At 43.0% G+C, this 20,543-nt stretch overlaps 1 protein-coding gene across 4 annotated transcripts in view; it reads left to right on the top strand.

The window, feature by feature from the left end:
* Window positions 1-20,543, top strand: part of arl15a (ADP-ribosylation factor-like 15a) — a 122,096-nt gene that overhangs the window by 28,441 nt on the left and 73,112 nt on the right. For all 4 annotated transcript variants that reach the window (XM_044376558.1, XM_044376549.1, XM_044376567.1 and 1 more), the window contains exon 2: window positions 16,429-16,573. In XM_044376558.1, coding sequence (XP_044232493.1) covers window positions 16,429-16,573 — 145 coding nt within the window. The remainder of the gene's footprint in view (window positions 1-16,428; window positions 16,574-20,543) is intronic.

Here is a 20,543-nt window from a genome sequence, read left to right as displayed (position 1 = left end):
ACATCCTTCAGCCCGGCAGTGCCCTCCAGCTCCTCCTGGGGGATCCCAAGGCGTTCCAAGGCCAGAAGAGATATGTAGTCTGCTCTGGGTCTGCTCCAGGGTCTCCTACCAGTTGGATGTGCCTGGAACACCTCCAGAGGGAGACAAACATGTCCTCATCCTAATACTTTGTGGCTCCACTGCATTCACACATACAGTTCAGTTAGGTGTAGCTGAACCACACTGACCCTCTCTGTCTTAAGGCTAATGCTCAGCCCTCAACCACTAGTCGCATGTGGGTGTGCAACAAATAACACCTGTGTATTAGACCAAGCACATGTTTAAAGGCATACTATGCAGGACTTTCCTAAAAAAACTGAAAAATGTGTAGACTCATACAAAAGTAATCCCTCTTAATTATCACTCATGAGCCATAAGTTATGACCCACTACAAATGTGTGGTGGTATATGTATCTACAGAAACCCTGTCTGTATTTTCTTATTATTTTGCTGTGTTCAGGACGTTTCTGGGCGTCAGCCTTTAGTCATAGGATGTGTAGCCCCCAGCTAATAACAGTACGCAGGGTGTGAGGGCGGGACTAGTAAGGTAGCGACCAGGTTACATCTCTGTCTCTCTCCCGCAGGTGTGGGCATGTTTATTTGCGCTTTAGAACATAACTGCAGTGAAACAATCAGAAAATAACATTTTATTTGTCTGATTCACTTCCTTGTTCTTGCTAGCATTGCTCACTCTCTTCGTTCACTCTCTAGCATGCTTGACCACCGCTGCACTCTCTCTCACACTCTGGTGTCCTTGAGCCGGGGAGGAGGGGCCAACTTTGAATGTTGTGTTTACAAACCCCAACTGACAAATCGTGCATAGTATGTCTTTAATGTTTATTTTGGAATTGGCTATGTAAGCACGAATGAATGATTTAAATGAAATCCAGCAGTTTGGCATCAGAGTATCTGCCATACTATGATTCAGGAATAGACTGCTGCGGGGTTACAGGGTCACTGTAAGATGTTCTTGCTTGTATCAAAAGAACACATCACACCTCTATTACATGGTGAACGAACAGAGCCCTGATCCCATGGCCCACTCTCACTTGGGTGCTTTGGACCAGTGAAGGCCAGAATCTGGTTCTGATTTACTATTACATAAGCACTTTGAGACTGTTGTTTTTGAGAAGTTTGCTTTGTAGGGAAAAAAAGCTGAGGAAAATAAAATAACAAACAAGAGAGTGATTCCAAAAGTAAATGTGGTATGTAAACAGATCTATCCAGCCACCTCTTATACCCCCAACAATGCTATCTCTCCACAGTTAGTAGGAGGTGAACGGGTTTATATGGAGGGTTGAGGGCGAGCTAGTTAAAACTGGCAGCCAAAGCAGTCCCCCTACAATGGAGAGGAGCCCCTCAAATGGTGGATAAACAATGTACCTAAACCAAACAGCAGGCAGTGACACACACTAGCAACCATGGGGTGAGAAGTAGGGATGTAAATTTTAACCGTTGACATGACCTATGTTCAACACAAAATCAGAGTAGGCTACCGTAGTAATTAGTTCAAAGAATAGATGAAGTAAACACCAAGTTAATTGAATGATAAATTAAATAACACAAAATAACGCCTTAATTTAAAATTACGGAACTCCCACTCTGGTCTGTCACTGTCTATTCAACAACTGGCCTAACAAAATCCACTTTTGTGTTGATTTTGTTGGAAACATATAATTAGAGTCCTGTTTGTCCTGGATGTTAGCATTGTAGCGCTGCTCTCTGCCTGCATTAGCTGAGCAGCTGCTTCTGTTCAAGATGCTAGTTTAGCATTAGCATGAGCTTCAGATAGCAAAAGTGGACATCCGCCATCAACAACTCCCTGGAATTTTCACAACTTTTTGCCTCAGTGTTCATCTCCCAATTTTACTACTAGTGTGGGCCTTACGGGCGGTCTCCAAACACACCTGTAACCCCATCTTATTTAAGTTTAAGCGGCTCCACCAAATCTATAGAATATTTTCTGACAGTTACACCGCATATGATCTTGTATTCTGCATTATCAATTAATATATTTTTAATCGGTTAAATTATTAACAGCAATTGATCGATAATCGATTAATCATTGACATCCCTAGCGAGAAGAGGTAGGTGAAAGTGGATTTGAGGTTTTTGAGGCTGGACCTACAAAGAATCCGCCAGTCACAACTGAGGGGCCCAAAGCGTGTGATTATTAATTACTGATGGCTTCCCAGCCTTTGAAAATCAGGGGGCCGCAGACATCAGATGTGTGGAAGAGGCAGAGGAGCGAAAGGCCTGTCATTACCATCACAGAAACAATGCTCGAATTTGGCTGTCATGCATTTTTGCCTAATTGACTGTTTTGATGCAGTTTTTTTCCATTTTGTTTTTGAGGGGGCACTGATGCCCCCCACTCCCCAGTCTTGATGAGGAGAACTTGGTGGGCTTTCAGCTTCACCCAGCAAGAACCTTCCGGAGGTTCTTTGATGGCAAGAAAAGCCACTGGAGACCTCAGGGGCCTCATTGGCCTCCATTTATGTATCACCACCATAACACTCCATTTTTGATTCCTGACAAGAAATGAGTGAGGAGGAAAAGTAATGTATGAAAGGCATACAGTGTGTGTAAATGAACATATGTGCTATATGGAGTGTGTGTCTGCAGGGTGGTACTTTTTGTGTATGTGAGGTTGCAATGAAAGGGGGAGGCCAGGGACCCAAAAACCACATGAGGGGTCTCCTAATTTGCATAATTAACTGTTGACACTAACTGTGCTTAATGAAGGCCTATTGAAGTCATTGACCCTTTTACACAGCCAGCCCCTGGGAATGAGACAGAGGCTCCTCCGGCAAAGGTTAAAACAATGTGTCTGGTTAACTTCCGACAAACGCGCCGAAACGCCCCAAAGTCTCAAAGATTCATGCTCAATCTAAGAGGTTATGGCACAGAACGACCTTTGATTTCCCAGACCTGAAATACCACCAGATGTTTGGCTTTGGTGACTTATCCTTCAGTATTATTCTTTGTTCTAAAATATGTGCATAGCTGCATCATTTTCTCTGTAATAAATGAGCAAATTTAATAGCGGAGTTGTGTAACAGTATCAGATAGTTATTTTAGATCAATTGTCTCCTCCATAGAAAAAGATAATCATCCACACATTGTTTTTAGGTTTCAGCTTTTCAAAAAAAAATTCTTCACACTTGTGATTCCTATCACAGTCTAATCTGTTTTTTTTGAAAAATATGACTCACATACAGTAAGAAGGAAGGTTTTAGTTAGCCTTGATCGTCTCCTTGTTCCCTTTGTGTCGGTTTTGTTTCATTTTTAAGATTAAAGGCATACATAAAATGATACCAGCGTTGTTTGTATTTCAGACACTGTGAATATCAGCCAAACGCGTATTTATGGAGTGCATGTGGGTCACATACCCTCCACCATTGTATAAATCTAGGTCTATAGCATAAAGTATGTAACAACAACAACAACAACATAAACAGGGCCTCTGGGATTACCCTTGAATTTATTCGAGATAATGTTGTTTGTGAGGAGCATGTTGTATAAGTCTATTATTAGAGAAGGGCCATTAAAACACCCGAAATCAAGTGAAAGCCAACAGTGTGTAAACTGGAGGTGTGTGGTTAGAAAGAGCCGTGGCTGGTGCTACTGTTTTGGAAAACACTTACACACTTCCATACTGACAGACCACTTAGCATATGGCTGTGATCCCTTTATACAGCCTTGTAAATAGGCTCTTTCATGCTTTAGTGTTTCTGTTGAAACAAGTAGAAAATGTGAGCTACATTTACATGATAGTAAGAACAATTTAAAGGATGATTACTTGTTTATTTTTTTTATGTTTTTGAGCTAAAATTAAAACATATTTGAGCCAAAAATGAAACTATTAGGCATGAAATGAAGTTGTCTGAAAGTAGTAACTTTTTGTGACACATAGTTAAAAATGTCAATAATCCATCACTGTAAAGACAGCAACATAATGTAGTGCATTTCTATATTTTGCCCCTCTAAGTAGGCCAAGGAGAGTTAAAAGTGATCTGTTTTTGTTTATATTTAACCACAAATATTAAGTTAAATATACATATTTAGTTATACACATATTGTAAAATTTGCACGGTGAAAAATTCCCTTCACAATTTCCCAGAGCCAAGGACCTACAGAGACCTACAGTCCTAAACAAAAAGATCTTCAGTTTACTGTCATACAAGACAAAAGAAAGCAGAAAATCCTCCCTTTGAGATGCTGGAAGCAGAAAATGTTTGGCATTTTGCTGAATTACTCAGTTACTCAAACTGCAAATTGATTATAAAATTGCTGACTACTTTTTTGTTGACCAACTAATTATTTACTAAATTGACAAATAATTTCAACTCTAGTCATGTCCCAGATCTCACAAACCAGTTCTCACCAAAGCGGGCCACGGACATATCAAAGAGTATGGAGTATACCTCAACAGACCTTCCGAACACTGGCAGATTAACATGTATTGCACTGTCCAAAGCTGAAGCATGGTACCGAAAGCCTCTCCAATGCGTCACTGGTTGAATGGCCTTGTACAAATGTGTTTGTGCTGTTTAGTAACGGTCACAGTTTCCCATAGATAAAAGGAAATCTGATCACAAGTGGTCACTCTGATGCATTTGAGACGCATTCTAGTGCCAGGTGTGAACTGGAATCTGTCTCAACCGGACACAGACAAAACCCATCTGGATACAAGACACTGAAAAGGGTCTTCCTGACTTGGGATGATATACTGTAGCAGTTGTACGCAGTTAGAGTTTCACCCAACTGTACAACTGAAGGTCTCTTTATCACCTGTGAAATATTACACAAAATATACGCATGATAAAAAGAGTCACGGACGTATTTTCGTAATTACAAGAGGAAAGATTTTAAGACACTAGTGTATACTTTTGGGTTGTAAAAGGGAGATGAAAGCCATCTGTTACACAAAGTTGTCAAATGTCACAGCACTGTAATTGTCACCTCTCCAGAATCCAGCTGTCTTTGATGCGTTATGACTAATTTCTTCTTATGCCGCTGAAATCACTCGGTGCTCCCTTAATGTCTAACAATAGTCAAGGGTCATGACGCTTCCTGAGAACGTCCCTCTGTTCTCATCTTGGCGTCACCGTTAGTGGTTCACTGCTATTAAGGGCTTTTCCATTTTGTTGGTCTTAAAAGCCTCGAGAGGCCTATCTACCATCCCCGTACTGGGTTTGGAGGGATTCTCTCTGTCCATGTCTATAGTTTGTCATGGACAGCCAAAAAAAGCTTTTCCCTTGTCCTCCCTCTTAATCCGCACACTTTGACGTGTTCAACGAGGTCATCGGGGAACGTTATGAAAGATCATTGTGGACCGGCCTTGTTTGTACGACGTAATGTGAGGAATAGTTTGCTCTATTAAAGAGTCGTCGATTTTCCATATCCTGTGAGAATCTATTTGCATTGAAAAAGCTTTTCCAGTTTGGCCCCCTCTACCCCCGACTCATCAACCTAATTCTCGGCTACCGCACAATGTATAAAAACAGATTTATTGTTTGGTTGGTCCCCATCAGGTTTTTTTTTTTTTGTCTCAAAGGGGCCTAGAAATAATTGATGGGGAGGGGTCTTTCACATTTAATGACAATGTCCTTAAGCTTGAAACTTTCCCACACTTGTTTCAGAGAGAATGGGGGCCCTAAGATTTGTTTTTTTTATCAAAAATTGAGTTTGTCGTCGATAGATAGATAGATGCTGTATGAAAATGTGCTATAACTGATGTAAGTGGGACAAGTACCCTCCCCATCCACCCTTTTTATGTCTATGAGATGGGGCGCCCCCCACCCCCCTTGGTTCTTGCACACTGGTTTCAGGGCCTTCAAAAGGGGGCCCCTCAAGCTTTGATCCTCTATATGGGTGCGGAAAAACATCTTTTTGCCCTACACTGTGCCCAGGAAACCAAAGTTTTTGCCGCCGCCGTATGCTAATGCAGCCAAGCTAATCACCCTTCCCAATTACAAGATTTATATACCGTAATGGCGCCCAGTGGTACCCCTTCAACCCCTCATTTCTGTGGCCCCCTTATCTACCCTCCGGATGTCTCATGGAGCAAAGGTGTCTTCTGTCTGTGAATGCAGCTGCTATGCCACCACCTCAGCCTCTTGCTTTTCTTTTACAAAAAAGAGGGTAACATGAAAACAGTCCTGTGGGTGGGCCCCTTAATGCTGTCCCTCTCATTCTCTACCTAATGTACGTTTCCAGTAAATGTCGTGAAACACACAGTAGCTCTAAGGTAGGCTCCAGACAGATAAATGTGTCGGGAGGGGGGGAGCTGTGGCCCCTCAGCATGTCTAGTGGACATGCTGTTTGGATTATATTTCTCCTATCAACATCTTACCAATCAAACCAATCTTTATGAGTGAGCTCCCTCAGTGTGACGGATTTCGTACTTTTAAAACACATCCTCGTCTCTCCTTTTGCTTCCTTTTCTTCCTTTCAGGCTGCTAAAATTCCAATTTTAATGGTGTGGAAGGGTCATGGAGGCTATGAACTTTCTAGATGAGGGGACATTTGTACTTTTTGTAAGAAACAGTGTAAGTAGTAAGCTATAGGGAAAACACTGTGCAACTTTAGTCTGCACTGTGACCCACTCCTGGCCCCTCTGAATGGGACAAACGTGTAGCCCTTGCAATGCTGGCTGAACCCGCCAGAGTGCTTGGATCTGTCCCAGGTTCTCCTCAGGTGAACTCTAATCCTGCTTGTTGAAAGCGGGGACATGTTCTTTCCAAAAAAAAAAAAAAAAAAAAAAAAAAGGCAGTATTTCAAAAGAAAAGTTGTATGGGTTATGGGTTGGGTTGGAGATAATGAACTTGAAGAATTACATTGTAAAAAAAAAGCACTGTGTGTCTACACACTCAAATCATTGCAACAGCATTTTTGGATTTGAGCAAAAGTTATTTTTTATACAAGCTTCAGAGAGAGAGTTGACGCTTGAGAGCATTTAAAAGGTTTGGTTCCACTCTCCTTACTAGATGCAGTCTTTTTGTGAAAAGCTGGCCTCTTAAGCATTAGTCTGTTCCTGATGTAATCAGCATGATTCAATACATGACTTCCTAGACAGACTGTAGTTTGGAGAGTATAAGTGGTGTGGGTTTGCTTTGACTTGACAAATGACATCTTTAATACAAAATGGGCAGGTATCATGCCCTACAATAAGGTAAAGCTCATTTAACGGGGAAATAGTAAAACAAAAAAACAAACTTAAATTGCCTCAGAAGCCTTCATTCCTTTTTTTGTGGTTGTAACTCTCAGGATTCCAGATTAACACTTTGCAATGGTGGCTTTGGTTCCAGTAACGTTTTCAGTTACTGGGGCCAGTTACAAAATTGGGACATAAAGGTGAAGTTTGTACTGTAAGCCTTAAACTAGAAATGTTTAATTTCTATGTAACTTAATGTGGTGTATATTTTTTGTGTAGCCCATGCCTATTTAGTAGATACAGGAGGCAGACAGCACAGATATAAATAAAATCAGACCTGCTGTTGCACTAGTTAAACCAGTTTTTAATGATCCTAGGAGGCCATTAATTAATCTAGCACCTTCAGTCTTTGGTCTGATGATTTCAGAAACTGTTTTGTTTTACTACTACATGCTACTGTACACTTGTGCTATTCTTATACAATCTGCATTGTATTTAATTCAAAACTCTAACAAAGTTTTGCTTTGTACAGGAATGTCAGTCATAAGATATGATGGGTAACCTGTTGTTCTAAGATTTCCCTGCAGTGATGCAGGGTATATGCTGTCATTGCATAACCAACATAGATGCATGGCAATATAAAGGTCAAAGCCTTTGCAATGGCTTTGAAATGGTGCACTTTGTATACTTGCTGTCTGTGTGTCTGTATGTGTGTGTATGTGAACCATAGCAGCGGACACTTACTGCCACATCCAGATGGTGCTGGAAACAAACAGGGCTACGCTGTAGGACCCCTCAATAGGACCGTCTAGACTGGTCCCTGACCAGACAGATACAGCCTCCCATCAAATTAGCGTTTGTCAGATTTATGGTAATGGTCCGCAACAGTCTTCCTGTCAGTGACATCAAGATTTACAGCACTGACACCCACCCTCCACCCCCCCCCCCCCCCTGCCACACACATATACACCATCCTCATCCCGAGCTCTCCCTTTATCCCATCCACTCCTACAAATGCGCCCTCCCCTTCTCTCTCTCTCCATCCTTCTTTTCTTGTCCCCTACTCATTGCTACTGAACAACTCTTTCCCGCCACCAGGCCTTGTCTATGCAGTTGGGAGGAGAAGTTGTGGAAGTGGTTCTGTGTGTACATGTGGGAGGTTAGTGAGAAGGCTGAGGACATGAAGTCCCCCAGCCTCCACTGAAAGCATCACAAACCCAGTGGAGGAAAAAAAAAAAAAGACCCACTCGGGGTGGCAAAACCACCCAAGCCCCCTCTGCCTCCTTAACAATGGGTTGTGTCAGGGTTTCCTGTTAATCCTCTGTGATGAAGCTTGAGTGTTTTTGGGGTGAAGGGTTCGGTTAGGAGGGTGAGGTGGTGGTGGTGCAGCGAAGCTTGGGGGTTTAGGGGCGTGTTAGGTTTGTGCAGTTTGGGGGTAACACAGAAAGATACTGAGTGGTAGAGAGTTCAGAGGGTGAGGAGCAGAAGGAAAGAAGGGATACATTATTGGTGGTGGAGTGCGAGCGGAGGACAGAGAGAGAGCCCCATGTATGCGGATTAGCGTCACCCCCTCTTTCATGTCGGCGTTTTTTGGGTGGTAACCCGATCTCTGGGCCCTAGCACTAGCGAGCCCAGTGGGAAAGGCTTCCTGACAGATATCTCGTCCATTCTCAGCCCAAATGTTTTTCCAAGGCTGCTCCTCTGCCTTTGATCTGGCCTCCTTCTCAACCACACAGGGTCACAAGCTACCATGTCAGGCCATAGAGGAGAAGGCTAACACTGGAGCTGCTTACTGAAAAGGGGAAGAGAAGGAGAGAGTGGGAAGCAAAGAGGGGGGGGGGTGGGTCGCTCCAGTCTGTTGTTCAGATATCTTGCCCCAAAGTCTAGACTTGTTTTGGTTGTCCTTTTAAAAGTGGACTTTATGCTCCAGATGGTCAGTTGGTCACATCACCTCATTCAGTCAGATGATACTCCACCTTGCACCCCTGTTCCTAAACAGCAGGTGGTACAGGGCTGTTTTCCTGTTTTGTTTTTGGAACACTGTGTGCACTGTGATGAACAGATTCTCGTTTAGAAGATGCTAGTATTTCAGGCAGGCTAGATGTCCTTCTTCCTCCTCTTGTTTTTCATATAATAATGACCTCTCACAAAAGAAATACAAGTTATGGGGGACGCCTGGTAGTCTCAGGGTTAGGGCGCCGACCATGAACCGCAACATTGTAGTTCACATCGAGGTGGTTACCTGGTGGTTACTTTCCACATCTCTTTCTCCTCTCATTTCCTGTCATCTCTGTCGATTATCTAATAAAGGCAAAACATGCACCCATAAATTTATGATATATATATATATATATATTTAAAAAGAGGACTAGAAATTACATTCTGGAAATGCAATGTGATACTGTTTTAAAGTTAATTTGGCTCATTCTGTTTTCCCTTTTCTTGCTTTTTTTTCTCTTTTAAATTATTCTTACAAGATGCAAATTCAGTTTACTGAGTTACCGCAATGCATTGCTCCTAACTGTGCAGTGTGTTCCAGCAGAAAGCTGGGGGGCGCTCTAACTTCACTCTATGGCTTTCTGTGTGTGTGTGTGTGTGTGTGTGTGTTTGTGTGTGTGTGTGTTTCAGCTTGTCTCCTTGTCCAGACACCTTAGCGTCAGGGCAATAGTGTTCAAGCTCTGAAATGAGGGCCAGACAGACAGAAGTGGGATGAATGAATTGGGTAGCGGGGGTGATAGGAGAGAGAGAGAGAGAGAGAGAGAGAGAGAGAGAGAGAGAGAGGGAGAGAGAGGATGTTGCTTCAGAATAAGGGGATGATGTGCCTGCAAAACAGTGACAAGAAAATCAGCTTTAAAACAGGGCCTCCCTGTACACACACAGACACGCAGGCATAATGGATTTGTGGGTTGTTTTGTCGACTTAAGTAAGACACGGTCTACTTCACCAGACGGGATGTTGAGCTGATGCAGACAGGGTCATCTTATTATTGCTGTATGTCTGTCATTTCAGTCCAGTAGGTCTCTGTGATATCGTGTATTAAGCTATTGAAGTCAACAGTAGACATATTCAACACTCTCTGCATCAAAAACATTCCACACAACTGGATGTGCATTGTCGAGGCATGGAATGGGAGTGACGTGTTTCCCCCAAAGGTTCCAGTGTACTCTTTCAGTGTATCTGTTTGTGTGTGTGTGTGTGTGTGTGTGTGTGTGTGTGTGTGTGTAGGTGTCTGTGTTTGTACAGGGATCTATTTCTGATGCGGGGGTAATGACTGGCACCTGTTTAGTGTCCTTAGTTGGCCATCATTTTCGAAGTGCAGTAAATCTTGTATTTCATCACCCGCGGCTACAGTTGAATGCATGTCACAGCGCTCGCTGCCAAATCCACATTTTGTTTGTTTTATCTTGCAATTAAGGTTTTAAGAAACCGGTCACTCGTGCCTGTACTAGTGGCGAGCATCGTGCCTCGGGTATTATATCCCCTCCACCCCCAGGAAGAAAAATGTGCTGCCACAAGAAGCGAGCGGTGGTTAAGAAAGCTGGCGGAGGAGGAGTTATCAAAACATCAGGAGGACTTAAGCAATCAAACATCCTGGACTGAAATATGTGTTACGTTATGAAGCAGAATAAGGGGTGGTGGGTGGGTGGGTGGGTGGGTTGGTGAGGTGTGGTGGGGACCCAGGCTCGAAGCCGTCTGTGGTTGGCGCGGTAACAACTAAGCATGGGAAGAGTCCAGTGAGCAGCCTTGTGTGTCTAGCATGTCTCTCTCACCCCTTAACGAGAATGGCATGCAGTGCGCCCCACACACCCCCTTCCCTCACTGTACTGAACCACACTGTGTCCCACCGTGCACCCCCCAACCAGCTTCAAAGCGGCAAATAACAACAACAACTGAAGGGGGGAGAAGATGAATGAGGATGAATGAATGTGCCCCTTCCATCCCCCCTTTGCCTGCGCACCCCCTACACCCCCTGCCCCCAACTCCCTTCTATCCTTCCTTCCATCCCTGACTGACTGCCTTCCTACATGCCCTTCTTCGCTCCCACCCTCTGCTTTCCCCTAGTTTCGCAGGCCTGTGTTATGACTGTGGCCGGTGTGTATTACACACATATCTGTTAGCGCCACTCCTCCGTCGGGACGCCCATATAAAGGACTGTCATTTTCAAAGGTCAGGAGTGAGCCCTGCACACAAGTGTTGTCCCGACACTTCGTCTGGAAAAATAAAAACGGCCTGCTTGCCCGTCCATGTCCTGTGCCTGTCTGTGGTGGCTATGACTCCCAGAGGCCAGTGTCTCGGATGTCCTTTCCCTTTTCTCCTCCTCCTCCTCTTTTCTTTCCCTTTGCTAGCTCCACTGTGGTTGGGAAATCAAGATACCCAGCATGTGAAAATTGGCAGCCAAGCAGGAAGTCATGGTTTGCTTTTTGGTGTGCCTAGCTATTGGAAAAGCCTTGAGGTAAATGTGATACCACAGTTTTTTAACAGGCATTATTACACTCATTAGCACCATTGCTGGGCCGAGTGCAAACAGTTCAAGCATATCAGATGTGTAACCTACCTTTCAAGAGGAAGTGTGCCGTGCCACAGGCGTGTTGAGCAAGGACACGACCAACTGTGTCGGTTTTTACTGCAAGTGAACAGGGTTTGTGTGTCCCTGTGTGCTTGTGCTATTGTGAAAAACGAGCTTCACACTAAGGAAGGTGTACTACACCAAATCTCCCTGAGCTGTAAGTTTCCAGATTAATACCCCTTTTTTCCAAAGTGGTGACTCATCAGTTATCAGGCACTTACTCCCAATAAACCAGAACACTATTATTATTATTATTTTTCCCTCAGCCTTGCAGGAATTTTTGGTCAACTCCCAAAGTGTCAAAAAGATGATCTGATGCATGATTTCATCCCACTGAACATCCCCACTTAATGTGTACGCCTTATGTGCATGCAGATGGTGAAGATGGTGATGAGATCTCAGTCAATGATTAACCATGTTCTTGAAATGAATTAAATTAAATTTTCCCTTTTTAAATACCTTTAGTGGTCAAATTTTTTTTTTGAGTTTTTGACAGTACCACACATTGTGTATTCTGTCTGCTTCCTTCAGCACTTTAATATCGTTCTTTATGGCTTACATCATCACTTCAAATGGAAAATTCACATGTCTTGCTCATCATTTTAAATACATTTCTCTATAATTCAGTCGACCTATTTGGTGTCTTTGGAAGAAAGGCTTAAAAATAAAGCTCTGTGGTTTTGAGCAACACAAATCTAACCCTAACCCTAAGTGCACATGGAGTTAAGAGTTAGCACCTTCTTAACACATATCCGCCAAATGTTATTTTTATCTGAACTCATGTAACAGAGCAGTTGTGCATATTAAGTGTAGAATTTTTTAAGTTTAAATATGTTACCCAAACATCTAGATAAACAGAATACTATGTAACAATCCTAATGACCCTGAAAGACTGCTAACCTTCTCTGGGCAAAACATTGGATTAATTATGAGGTTGTCCTGAATATTCCAGCAACAGCAATAGTTGATGCTGCACACCTGTATAAATGTTTTTTTTTAGCATTGTGCAGGAACAATACTTGTTCTGTTACTATTAGCATATTTATGTCCCTAAACAGAAAATCAGAATGCACCTACACGCAGCATATCACTCTTGCAGATTAGGCAGTGAATATCAAAATACCCAGCAGGAGCATTTGTAGGCCATATGTTACATGTGTTCTTTGACGACCCCAATGTTTAGTATATACTTCACAATTGAAGCGAGGAGAAAAAATGTCCATAGAAATTGGAATCTTAATGGGGCTCCTCAATTTGGAATATGCTGTCATGCCCCTTCCCATTTTCATGGCCTGTGGTGTCTCAATGGTAGCCAGGAGAGTACGAGAGTGAAACATGAACTAGTCTGCTGTGGCGGTAGCGGCTTCCCTCTAACCCACATTTATTACATCTAAAAATACAAAGTGGTTTTCTAAAAAGAGCCGGGTTCCTGTTTTGTCCAACCACGTCAGGTGAATTTGCAACACGATGGGTCATGACTCATTGACAGAAAGGTTTTCCTTAAAATTTTTAAACTCTTAACTGATCCCCCTCAGTTTATAATGGCTGAACCTTGTGCCTTCAACTTTTTCCATCTATGTACTGTCCACAATATCCATGCATATGTCACGTTCTAACAGTAATGCAAATCAACAGATGGTCACTTGAGGTCAGGTTCCTTGGTGGTGTTGGTTTAGCTGGTATTTTGAAGGAAAACATTGGACAAAAAGGAACTGCAGTGATTTATTTTACAATCATACCACTCATTGTCCTTTTTAACTCTGAGTTTGGGCTCCCCTGTTGTTTACATGAAGCTAACTGCCATTAAGTTCAATGTCTTCAGAGTTATGGTGCTGCTCTGACCTGGCCTTGCACAGCCCATGGTAGACCAGCAGTAGTGTCTTCAGCTTCTGTTCTTGTGTGCTTCAGCTCTGGTTCGCTGCCAGGAGGCCCAGTTATGTCACCCAGTAAATGTCTTGACATCTTTTTCAAATTGGAAACTGGGGGGGCTGTTTTTTTCCCCTTTCTTTCTGCCATGCATCTTTTAAGGAGACATTTAATCTGAAAAAATACAGCCTGGCTATGTCTTTGTTGATATTTATATCCGGCTGTGTTTCTCATTTACATAAAGCCTAGCTAATCAGCTTTCACAACAACAATGAGGTAATGTCTCGGCAGGTCTTTCAGGGAGGCACAATTAAAACATGTCCAATCCTATAAGAGGCAGCCAATCAATAAAGTCTAGGAATGGCAGACTTTTTTATGGATAGTGTTTTGGCAAAGGGTTGCAAGGTTTTATTTGTTTTTCTTAAAGATTGCCCTCTTTTTAATGCACAGGTGGCCTCGTGGTAGTTTAATAGTAGCCTTAATAAACAGTTTTTGTAATAGCCTATATTAGTATATTTTCATAACTCAGTCACTTCCATGTTGTGTGAACATACTGTAAATCACTCAAACAGCATTCAGGCAACTGTTGACTGTACATTGAATTCAATCTCCAATTTTAATCTCAGTTGTTTTTCCTGAATGCCTCGGCGATTTATTGAAGTAGTCATCATAGGACTGTCTCAGAGTCTCAGTGACACAGCACACTGACTCTAAGATCATTGAGAGTGTGGTCAACAGGGGAGGGGCATGTTTTGAAGTAAGCAAAGGCCTTTGGACATATTTATTTTTCTCCTGTGAGCCTTTTGACCAAGCTCCCCTCGTCAATCTTGTGCTGTCAAAGAGGGCCAGAGGTGGGAGCTACCATCTCTCTCTCTCGCTCTCTCTCACAGGGGCCACTGTCTGCCTGGGGACCCCGGGGTCAGGCCCTGGATGCTTCTTTTCTAACTGTTGTGAAATCCGCACTGTACGTTGAGGGAGAGGTGGTGGGAATTGTTCGGCTCCCGCATGCCAATTAGGCAGCAACCTTATTTGTCGCCGCCTTTGTCATGTCCACTCGATCAGATAAAATTTATATAAGAGAGTGAATAAATAATAATCACCCAACTCATAGCAACTTCATATCTACTGCTCCACTGCTTCCATCTTTCCTTACTTCTACCGCTTGCTCTTTCTGAAAGATCAGTTGTCAACTTGGAGGATTGACAGTTGAAGGGCGGATTTCACCCTCTACAGAAATCTTTACATGTAGCCTCAGGGAAGGTAGGTGGGGGGTAGAGGCAGCAAGGGGAGCAGAGAGCAAGAAGGAGAATAGAATGACCTCATCAAACCAAGTTTTTACATGTGTTCCTCCATCTGACACGCGTGTGTTTCTGATCTTACCGTTTTTCTGGAAGAGGAGAATGTTTCCTGTTTGAGCAGACTGGCGGGTTCACCAAGGAGTCGGGGGGGTCGGATTGCTCAGCCGACGTCTGGTTCTGTTGAAGCAGATTCCCCACATCTCCATCAAACAGCAGCTCTGTTTTGGCACGGCTCTGAAAACTGACCCTGGTGGTCACTGATGTCTGGGGGTCTGCGGAAGACTTGAGGCTGCAACACTCTTTGCCGCTCCCCTGTTCCTGTCTGATTTCAAAGAGGCAGTGGTCGTATCTCATAGCAAGCGCTGCTAGTCTGAAGAAAATGCTTGTTCATAGTGCTTCATGCATCTCATGACAAGAAATGTGTTAAAATTTAATTTTCGAAAAGAAATTCTTGTTGTCTTGTATTGAACCTAAATCTTGAACATTTGCCAAAGATACTTGAAAGTTGATACAGCATATTTGTTTATCCTCCCATTTGTTTATATCTGCTTCTCCCCACTGAGGTATATGTTTTAATGGCATGCCAAAGCACACCTGGAGAATGTGCGCACAGATGTGCTGCAGTTCATGTACACTTGTGCTTGTGTTTTCCTTCCTGTCAGAGTCTTTGATTGAACAGAGTAGCAGTGTGTTGAACAGGGTCGTCCCCTGACAAGAGCAGTAAGCAATCTTGTGTTGATGTTCTTCCACCTGAAATGTGATATAGTAGATGGGAGAGTGAGGGTGTGTGTGTGTGTGTCTGCCCTGCCTTGTCCAGACTGGTTCCTGTCTTGCTAATAAAAGAGATCTCTTTTTAGTTTTGGATACTGATCTCTCCACACAAGTTTAAAGATCTCATTCACGGTTCACACTGCATTTGCTCCTTAATGTCTCACAGCAGGCCCTCAGTCCCAGGCCGTGATTTATTGAGTGTCAGGTCTGCCTCTGGCTGCAATAAGGGCCCAATCAGACAGGGTCCACACACACAGACACTGCAGACAAAAACATGTTGCGCTAGTGCTTAGATGTGTGCATTTGACACTCTTATTCTCCTTCACATCTTTTCTTTTTATGTAGACTATATGACATGATTACATTAAATCATAGATGTAAAAACATCTTGTGGTGTTACATTCCTTTAAAAAAAACAAAACAAAACAAAAAAAACCTTTCTGGTTTGCTCCTCTTACATCAACTGACAATCTGGAAGTGTTTCATAGACAGACACGTTTTTGAGATGTAGTGGGGTTTCCTGCTCCATCATATGAAGACAGCAGGGAGGCCCATGAGAGTCTTCCTGCAGAGTTTGAGAGATGCAAGTTTATGCCAAGAATATTCACTTTCAGGGTAGCTGAACTTGTTGTGATTCCAAATGTAGAATCTTAATCACTACCCTATCCCTCCAGGTGCATTTGATCTTTTTTCCAAAGTATTCATTCTTTTATTTGTCTTGTTTTCAGTGTTTCCGGGCACTGTGCTGTAAAGGACCCCCACCGCCAAGACCAGAGTATGATGTGGTGTGCATTGGCCTGACAGGTGCTGGAAAGACCAGCCTGCTCTCACGCCTCTGTAGTGAGGGCAGCGACGGAATTGTTCCTACCACAGGTATGTGCACATTACATATGGATCAGTGGGAAAAAAGGGACATTTTTCACTGTAAAAATGTGTATACCTAAATAGAGGCATGCAGATAGACCTGTACTCCCTTCCCTTCTTGCATGTTTTCCAAGCTTCTGAAGTGCTGTCATGCTTCAAGAACATGTTGTCCTCCGAATTGGAATCACAGATAGATAATGCTATCCAGGTATTACAGCTCTCCAATAGGGGGAAGCGTGTCTTCGGTATGTCTACCCAGTAGTCATGCCAGAAACACTCTGCTGTATCTCACCAGCCAATACTCAGCTTCTTTCTTCTAGTCAAGTGGGAGGCTGGTGTTAAGTATGTCCAGAAGAGGAGGCTTTAGGGGTTCGTACATCATTCTGCTGGTAGTCAATGCTCTGCTTTCAATATACGCAATGCAGTCCCTCAAGGACACTGACATTCCTCTTCCCTCCCCTGGCTTTGTCAGCAGTCAGCGTTGAACTGTTGCAGAAGTCCCATTTTAGATTTAGTCATTGTGCACTTTAAAGGTGCAGTGTGTAGAATTTAGTGGCATCTAGTGGAACGGACTTGGCAGAAATGGAATATAATATTCATAAGTAAGTAAGTAAGTAAAAATAAGAATTGTTGTGTTTTCATCACCTTACAAAGAGCCCTACATATCTACATAGGGAGTGGGTCCTCTTCCACGGAGCCCGCCATGTTGCACCACCATGTTTCTACAGTAGCCCAGAATAGACAAACCAAACACTGGCTCTATAGAGGGCCTTTCACGTTTGTGAAAACTGAAAGGGTGCTCCTTTTGTAATAATAAATAATATTTAAGTTATTAAATATGGGACTATGAGTGCGCCATTTTAAAGAGGTCTGAGTGTGATGATTTTCTACTAACTGATATGTTGACAATTAAAAGGATATAACTGGACCAAGCTCACACTTACCATTTAGCAAGAGGCAAAGCAGAATAAATGAGGTCCTGTAACTGATGAGGGTGGGTGAGGTTCTCTTCTATTGGTCTCCATGAGACCTGAGCATTGGACTCAAGCCATGTTAACACAGGGCGTAACATATACGACCAGAAATACAATTTAAAATTCGGGACAGCCAAGCCACCATCGCTTTTACTTCTGTGCAATGTGGACAACTTAGTGCATGGCCGTTTACCACCCCACGCAAACTTAGAAATTACTTTGTTTAATTAGTCCCAATAGTCATTTGGGGGAAGGAGGGGTATCATTATTGGAAAAGAAGTTTACTCTGGGGAGAATGTCCATTTTGATTATGGGGACTCGAGCTGACAAAGAGTTAGGTATGTTTGTCCATCTATCCAAGTCTTCCTCTACTTGTCTTAGAATGTTTTGGAAGTTCTTCCTGGAAATAGATTGCGGAATATGAGATGGGCATGTAGATGGGTTTAAGGACAGATTAAGAAGCATTAGTTGGGACTTGGACCAATTGATCTTATATCCAGAGAGAGAACTAAATTGGGCAAAGACATCCAAAATGTGAGGAATTGAAAAAGGGGCATTATTGACATGAAGTAGTATATCATCTGCAAATAAGGACAGAGAATGGTGTGTATTGCAAAAAGTGATAGGTTCAATAAGGGAATGTTGTCTTATAATTTGGGCTAGAGGTTCTAGAGAAAGAGAAAATAACAGAGGAGAGAGAAGACAGCACTGATGGGACCCTCTAGAGATGAAGACCGGGGTAGATAAGACGTTGTTGGCTGTCACCATGGCTGAAGGATTTGTATAAAGTACCTTAACCAGCTTAATGAAGCCCTGGCCAAGGCCAAACTTCTCAAGCACCTCCCATAGGTATTGCCACTCAAGCCGATCAAAGGCTTTTTCTGCATCGAGTAACAATACAGCATAGGGTGTTTTAATATCTATTGAAAAGTGTTATACATGAAGTATTCTGTGAATGTTGTCTCCCGGCCTGGGGCCTTCACATAGAAAATTAGTCCACAGGTTGTTACAGACAACCGAGAAAGTCGGGGAAAGCCACATTTTTTATGTTAAATTGCTACTCGTTCACTAACTGGCATTAATGATTAATACATGGAAATTGCTTCACAATTCTGTCTCAGCAAGCTCAGCTCAGAGTGTATTGCATCAATGGTTAACGTGAATAACAAACTGTGGCTCAGTGCTCTGATTGGATCCACATGCAGAACTGGGGCTAACGTTAGCTGGGAGGCTAGCAGAGGCTAGCTGGCTGTGCTTCCCTCCAGCCATGCTGCGGCTAATGCTCCGCTAACCTCTCAGCTAACGTTAGCCCCGGCTCTCCATGTGGATCCAACCAGAGCACTAAGCCCTGGTTTGTTATTCAGGTTATAGTGGGAAGAAGCAGCTGGTCTGACGGGCAGCTTGAGTGAAGTGAAGCCTGTGGAGGAAGCACCGGGACTGTCAGGGAGAAACAGTCACCCCTGGGACACACTGGATACGTGAGCAATGCGTGTGCGTCGGCGCCCATGTGAGGCTGCTGCGTCGCTTCATCTAGAGATTCGAGGTCTCGCCTATTTTCTCCGCATGACGTGTGTGGTTCTCAGCAGAAATAGACAGGGAAAACGAGAAAGTTAGTGTTGCCAGTGGCAGAAGCGCGGCAGCAGACACGCTTCCAGCGTGGACGCTGCAAGCGTGAGAGACGCAGCAGTTCAGCGATGCACACGCACTGCTGAGGTTCATGCATCCAGGCGTCAGTTGAGGTGCTGCTAAGTTCGGCTGCACAGATAGGAAACACCTCGGCTGACAGGATGTACCACTCTGTTTGGAAAAAAAAATCTTTTTGGTTTATAATGGCAATTGGCAACCAGCGTATTAGGTGCATTACCGCCACCTTCTGCTCCGGAGTGTGGACCCGAGATTAAATCCTACACATTAATCCTGTCTGTCTAATGAACTCAATGAAAACTCCATTGCTCCACCAATTTGGCAGGTTCATTAAAGTTTTAAGGCTTCCTAAATTCTTCCTTCATATATTGTCTTTATTGATCATACTTAGTACAATCTGTGTTGGCATGCATAATAGTCTCCTCAGCCATCTGGAAAAAAATATGTGCATATATCGGCATCGGCAATCGGCCATAGTTGGAAATATCGGCATATCGAATATCTGCAAAAAATCCAATATCATGCATCCCTATCTTACACCTGTTGTCAGTACTGGTCTTCTCTGTGGTGTCCATATGCTTAGAAAGAATGGAAGTGTATGATTGTTGTAAAGACACATCCTTTGTGCAGATAGAGATGTTGTGATGCATTTTGTCAAGTGTATCATTCAATTCTGTGAACTTGGATTCCATACACTGACGCTGTTCGGCCATGGTTAGCTTGATCGTACTTAATACTTTATCCTCCATACCACTGTTGGATTTGCTTGATGTTTAACTCAAATTAGTGTTGGTTTGCTTGGATGCCACAGTTGTTTGTTTTCTCTGACTGCATTATTGAATGTTCGTGTTCAGAAAAATGTTGAACTAATATGTTTAATTAGATGATTTGGGAAAGATGGGGCAAGAGCAACAGAGCTATGCAGCCATCTTGTCTTCAGGTCACGTGTCTCCTTAACTTCTCTGAAATTAGATTTAGCTGTCAGCACTGTCTCTATCTGCCAACATCTACAGAAAAGATCATTACGAACAATGGGGAAGTGTCCTGTGGTTTCTCCCACTTCTTACTCCATGATTTTGGAATGTTATAATGTGCTTAAAAGCCACATTTAGCAGTTCATTCAAATGTTTAGAAAATCATAATCGGTTTTCTCTCCTATCTCTCCTCCTGTTTGTGAATGTTACCAAGAAAGAAATTCCCACCAAGACAATTTAGCATAATTTGAACAACATTAAATGTCTTTTGTCAGTGGGTTTCTTTATTATTTCCCACTGTATGCAACCACAGAAACAAACCACATAATACATGGTAGCACTTTAGACATTAACTTATTCTCCACCAGCTCCAACATGGAACAAAAC

The sequence above is a fragment of the Thunnus albacares genome, chromosome 2 (genome assembly GCF_914725855.1).
Source record: "Thunnus albacares chromosome 2, fThuAlb1.1, whole genome shotgun sequence".
Lineage (NCBI taxonomy): Eukaryota > Metazoa > Chordata > Actinopteri > Scombriformes > Scombridae > Thunnus > Thunnus albacares.
Note: the sequence above shows the minus strand (reverse complement) of the source record. Positions and strands in the feature narration are given on the sequence as shown.